General features: G+C 41.5%; 1 protein-coding gene across 1 annotated transcript in view; it reads right to left on the bottom strand.

Annotated features, from left to right (window-relative positions):
- Positions 1-806: 806 nt before the first annotated feature.
- Positions 807-6,000, bottom strand: part of CDK18 (cyclin dependent kinase 18) — a 142,178-nt gene continuing 136,984 nt past the window's right edge. Inside the window, exons 13-16 of the mRNA XM_066598673.1 lie at positions 5,893-5,935; positions 5,389-5,479; positions 4,152-4,229; positions 807-1,240 (exon numbers count right to left, since the gene is read on the bottom strand). Coding sequence (XP_066454770.1) covers positions 1,206-1,240; positions 4,152-4,229; positions 5,389-5,479; positions 5,893-5,935 — 247 coding nt within the window. The 3' untranslated portion in view covers positions 807-1,205. The remainder of the gene's footprint in view (positions 1,241-4,151; positions 4,230-5,388; positions 5,480-5,892; positions 5,936-6,000) is intronic.

Below are 6,000 nucleotides of genomic sequence, written 5' to 3'. Positions count from 1 at the left end.
CCTCTCTACTGGTGGCCTGTCGAGGGCATCTTGAGACCGGTCACCTTGTGTGCCCTCACACATCCATTCTGGTAACGGGGTGAAATCTTTTCTCTATGTAGAGGCGTCTAGTGGTCAACAAGCTCTACACAAGCGGAAGAAGAGGTCACTGCACACAAGGAGCCTCTAAGAGCCTTTTATAGGCCAAGGGAGGAACCACTTTTAGGGCCTCAAATGACAAGACCGTTCATCTAATCACCACAACTCTGATCATTTACATATCTGCCTGAGATGGAACTGCAGGAAGAGTTTTGCAGCAGAACGACAACTTCTTCTAGGGGTGCAATTGTTTTTGACAAAGAGTGTTTATCCACATGTGCATGGGTTTCCAGTGTGTATAAGACAGTGAATTTATATATTGAGTTCCATGGGGACAAGAACTGATGAAAATGTGTGTACGGTGCTGCAGAATACATTGGTACCATATAAGCAAGAAATAATAGATGTGGCTCACGAGCATCTCTCAATATTTGAAGGTTGCTCTCAATATGGAGAAGAGGTGGAGTACCTGTGCAGTACAAAATGTTCACATGCAGAATAGAATAATTTGGTCATGTTTAGATATAGGTATGCTGTATGTTTAAGAATTGCACCCAAATATAGGCTAAACAACCAGAGAAAAGACAACCTTAATACTCCTGTATGACTGATACAGGTAACTTTTTCTAGTAGCCATCAACATGAAGGTATGCTGTGATAACGGGCATGGCATCATATTTTTAAAGGCAGAGTTGTATAGAATGATCTAACTATAGTGACAATTTTGGAATGTTCTATGTTAAGCTGTATTCTAGGAGCATACATACCTCTTCTTACCCATGTAATTTGGAACTCCATGTACTCTGTACCCTATCAGCATAGGCCAACCTAGACATGTAAAATAACATTTGTGGTAAAAAATAGCAGAAGCAAATCCATATGAACCTTTTCGGAAACATTTCAGTTAATCTTTCCTCGTGAAAGGGGGCTAATAAGGCGCTGGTGGGATCCATAAGAGCAATCACTAATATTTTATACGTCCTTGTACCCAACGTTGATACTTATGTAATAGTACATTTGGCACAAGACTCACTGCAGACTAGTTAATGTTAATACTTATAGCTTCTTATTACTGCAGGAGTCTCTGGCAGTGGAGAATGGAGGTTATCCGGTGTACAAGAGTTGCTTTAAAATATACTTTGTCGCCTGGTCTTTCCGCGACCTGCATAAATAAAAAATTTCCATTTAATAACTAACACATCAGGTAGTAAAGTAGATAAGGATACAATATGTACACATTTGTTTTCCATGGCTGTATACATTATGGACAACGTAGACAAATGCATAAAACATATTATCAAAAACGCTGCAAGTAACAATACTCTTGAAATGCTTCCTGCACTATTTTGATACACTCAACATGCCCTGAACTGAAGGCAGATCAGACTAGTGATGAAGTCACAGCCATCAAGATAGCCATAAAAGACATAAAAACTTGCTAAAGCAGGGCAAAGGCCACATGCCACGTGAGTCAATGCAAATGCACAATATTTCATAGACCAGTCAACAGATTGTGGTGAAAGTCAAATGGGGTTGTCTAGTTTAGAAAGATGCTTTTCAGAAACCCTTAGGGGTCAGTCACACGGGCACATCGGCGCCCGTGTTCCTGCACGAAGAAGATGGCCGCACTGCAGGTGAGGATGACTCTCCGCACCGCCGGAAGAAAGAACACATGATCGGCACTGGAGCCGGTTATGTGTTCTTTATTCCGGCGGTGCAGAGAGTCATGTGCACCTGCAGTGCGGCCGTCTTATCCTGCAGTAACATGGGTGCATCGGCGCCCAGATGAGCCCGTGTGACTGAGCCCTTATAGGGAATTCTAAGGTAAAGGAAGGGGAAATTCTTTGTTTGGGATCCCCATCTCTTGGCCAAAGTGGAGAGTGGTAACAAAGAGTATCTCTTGCCCTGGAGGACCTATCCTGTCCAGCATTATTCAAACATCCCACTCATGTGACTGGCCACTGTATGATGCTTTATTTTAGCTGTGGTGGTGCTGCAAGAAAAATGAACACCTACAGGGGGTGGACAAAAATATGGAAACACAGTACAAAATGCATTGGATTTTTAATCATTAGCACTGAGCTGCCCTTTGGCCCCCTGCTTGGCTGAGAGCTTTCCCCGCCAAAGTTGTGTTCACTTCACCTCTTGCTTTGCTCTGGGTGGTTTTAGGAGCCAGATGGTAACAGTAGCCGAGTGGCTCAAACCCTTGACCAATGGAACCTTGTTACTCGGGCAGATGTTCACTTCTGCCTGGCCACATCTGTGTCATTTTTTTTGAAGGAACGTTTATTTGGCCAAAATAGACAAATGAACAAAAACAGCAGGCACCAAAGAAAAAAATGCACATTTTGCTGGTACATCACAGGAAACGAGAACTGAACAGAAAAAAAAAACTAAAGAGAAAAACAAAGTACTTGCATACTTGTGTGCATTTCTCATAAAACATAATATTTGTCTGTTCATTTTTATTTTACCAATTACTTGTAATAGAGAAAACCAAAGAGGGCTCTTAGTCTTGGAGTCCAAAGACAACAAGAAGAAAAGAAAAAAAGGGGAGAGAAGAAACCCCCCTCCTCCACTAGAACCCTAAACACCCCTTCCCCCAAACAGCAACCCAGCGTGACTCTTAAAGAGAAAAGAAAGATTAGCCCAAATGGTAGATAAGCTCAAGCAGGTATCCCTCAACATATTCATTCCTAGTACCTAGACAGGAATCTCCGTTGCCATTGCAGGGCAATTTACACAGCCTTCCCAAATTTTGTCAAATTTCTCCGGGCATTCCCTGGTCATATAAGTCAGTTTATACATAGGAAGTGTAGAATTCACCAGCTGGATCTATGCATTTCTGGTTGGCCTCCCAGGGTGTTTCCAATTCAATAAAATTAATTTTTTTGCATAGAAAAGCAGTAGCTTATAGAAGGTGCAGCTTGCCACAGCCACTAGTAGGTCTCCAACAAGGCCAAAAAGGCACACCCCAGGGTGCATAATCCTCAGGGCCCACAGGTGAGAATCCATAAATATGAGAACATTCCTCCAATAGTCTCACAGGACACTGCAGTCCCAGAACATATGCATGATGGTCCCATCAGTAATTTAGCATCGAGGGCAGGCCGCCGACGGGAGCAGAACCATAATATGTAGTCTGGAGGGAATGAAAAGAGAAAGACCCCATGAGGGTCGAAACGTAGCATGTTTTTGGAGGAATAAAGTATTTATTTTTACATTACGCCCTGGATGCTGCCACGAACCTTCTTGTGAGACATTGTGATATACTCTGGGGGGTCTTTTGAGGCTCTGACCCCCATATTGTTGGCGTGCACCCGTTGGACTTATTAGTCCCCTTTTCTATTTGGTTTGAAGAATCCTGAGGCGTGCTGCGAGTTAAACCCGTGTGGATTGGGGAATGAAAAGAGAACCCGCGGCAGCAAATAGATGCAGTAAAAAATTTCAAAGCTGTATTCCTCCATTAAAAAATGGTTGCCATACAGATGGTTGCTACGTTTCGACCTTGAAAGAGACTTGACTGAAAGGTCGAAATGTAGCAACCATCTGTATGGCAACTATTTTTTAGTACAGGAATAAAGGTTTGAAGTTTTTTACTGCATCTGTATGCTGCTGTGGGCTTTCTTTTCATTTGCTGCTGTTTTGGAGCTTCAAGTCCAGGCTCCTATTTTCCATGGCTCTGCATACCTATGGAGGGTCTGCCCTAGTGGATGATTGTAAGTGCTGCTTGTACACTATCTTTCTACATAATGTAGTCTGAAGGGGGTGTAGTATATATTCCATATTTTTGTCCACCTCCTGCATTGCCAGCTTCCCTACAAATTACAGTTGATTTTTGAAGACCCTAGCAAGGGGAAACTTTGTGATCCAATTATTGTCAAGGGACCCTTCTAACAAGCAGGGATTAACTATAGTGGGCAATACTGTGTAGACTTATAAAGTTGTTGTAAAGTGACCTTTGGCTAAGCACACTCCTGTAAAACTTCATTAAGTCAATTACTGTTGTGTTATTAATTTTGGGTTTGTATTGCTACATAAGTGAACCTCACAGAAAATAGCCTTATCTATACCTGTCTGATGAAAGATGGAGCCACGGTGACCGGGGTCTTTCTGAAGCTGGATTTCCTTCAGAGTAAAGATTGAGGTGTCTATAGAAAAGTGAATAATTGTTGTATTATTTGACCTAAGATTATATCTTTATACAGAAAACGCTTCCTGAAACATGAAAAGAAATGAGGAATCTCATGACACTGGAAAGCATACAAAGTAAAAATCACTGAAGCAGGACGAACACCAGATGGCCAATTTAGACTTGTCACTGTAGGGTTCGAAGAAATAACTAAAATATAACTTTTATTAGATATTGCATTAAAAAAGGAACTTGGTATACAAGTTTCCGAGGGACACACAAAGAACATAAAAGAAGTGCTCCCCAGTGGGTGATCCCAAAGATACTATGTACTGGAAGATACCGTATTTCATGGAGAGCAAATAGCTCCAATTTATAGGAGTATGTACTGCGGCTTAGACAATGGTCAAAAGCTATCCTGTGATATATACAGTGTAGCTGTAGCCGTTTGATTGAAGGGTCAACCAGACTAGTACATTCAGACTAATCTCAGAACTGAATCACCAATTCATTATTGTCACCAATAGAGGAGAGGTTTAACCAGGTGATTGTGTTCGGAGAATGAGGAGTTACCTAGAAATTTCCTTGGTCTAATCATGGATGGTTCCTTGGTCTGGTTTGTGCCTGGGATATGTATAGATTCCCTTTCTGGCACACTCTCTTGTTGAGACCAAACGAAAATTTCAACTGGAAGGAATCTTATCCTGTCAGAAAAGAGTGCACGGGATGTGGATAAATCCCTGTATTGTGCACAATCTGACCGGAATTATAAAAAGCTTTGGGTAGATTCCTTTCAGAAAGAAGGACGATATCAATAGTCCATCACTAACACAAGACAGCCATAAACTGCATGTAGAGGATTTAAGACGTCGCTTTCCAACAAATTACGCGGTTCAACGCGTTTCTAGCTGCAGTCATCGCAGCGTCATCAGGAACCTAATTCCATAGCAATACGTCAAACAAATAGTAGAGATATCCTCAACTGCTAAACAGTAGCACACACTAAGCTGTAGCTGAAGTAAAGATTATAAAGGAGAGATAGATAATACTATCACTCAGAAGAATTAGAAATTCCCCAGAGATTCCCCCTTAAAATAATAAAGACCAGAATGGTAGCAGCACCAGCCCTTGTGGTAGGCTGGCGGCTAATGGAAAGCATACAAAGTACAGTCACTTACTGTCCGGCAGTGTAAATACTCTCTCTCCAAGGGTTTTAAAGTAGGAATGTCGTAGACCGGCATCTGCTGATATCCTTTTCTTGTCCTCATACTGGAAGATATGAAGTGGATATGTTATGTACTTTAGAGGCTACAGCTGTTATAAAGAATGGAAATTGGTTAGAATCTCAGCAATGACAAGGCTCCCAAGAAAGCTATCTATGAACGGGCATTAGTAGACACACCCTGGAAGCAAGGAGACCTTTCTTCTAATTTCCTACAACCCTTTCAATATGTTTCACATAGGGCAGAGATATAAGAAAAACAAAATGATCTTCTGCCGGGTCCAAGGTTTGCCACGCCAAAAGAAACAATAGCTGTCAGTTGTACGATAATCCTTACAAATGCCAATCTTTCCGGCTACTGCGTTCATCCAAATATGTCTTCTCTTTTTCTTACACCCAAAAGCAGAATAACAGTCATATCATGATACGTACACTGCATTACACTACATAGTTTACTTACCAACAGGAGGCTGTACAATAATTCAATCCCATCAGAATCCAACCTGAAATAACAGAAGCCGCTGTTAATAATAATGAGGAACAGCTAAATACGGATGTAAATACTAAC

Source organism: Eleutherodactylus coqui, chromosome 4 (assembly GCF_035609145.1).
Source record: "Eleutherodactylus coqui strain aEleCoq1 chromosome 4, aEleCoq1.hap1, whole genome shotgun sequence".
Classification (NCBI taxonomy): Eukaryota; Metazoa; Chordata; class Amphibia; order Anura; family Eleutherodactylidae; genus Eleutherodactylus; species Eleutherodactylus coqui.
Note: the sequence above shows the minus strand (reverse complement) of the source record. Positions and strands in the feature narration are given on the sequence as shown.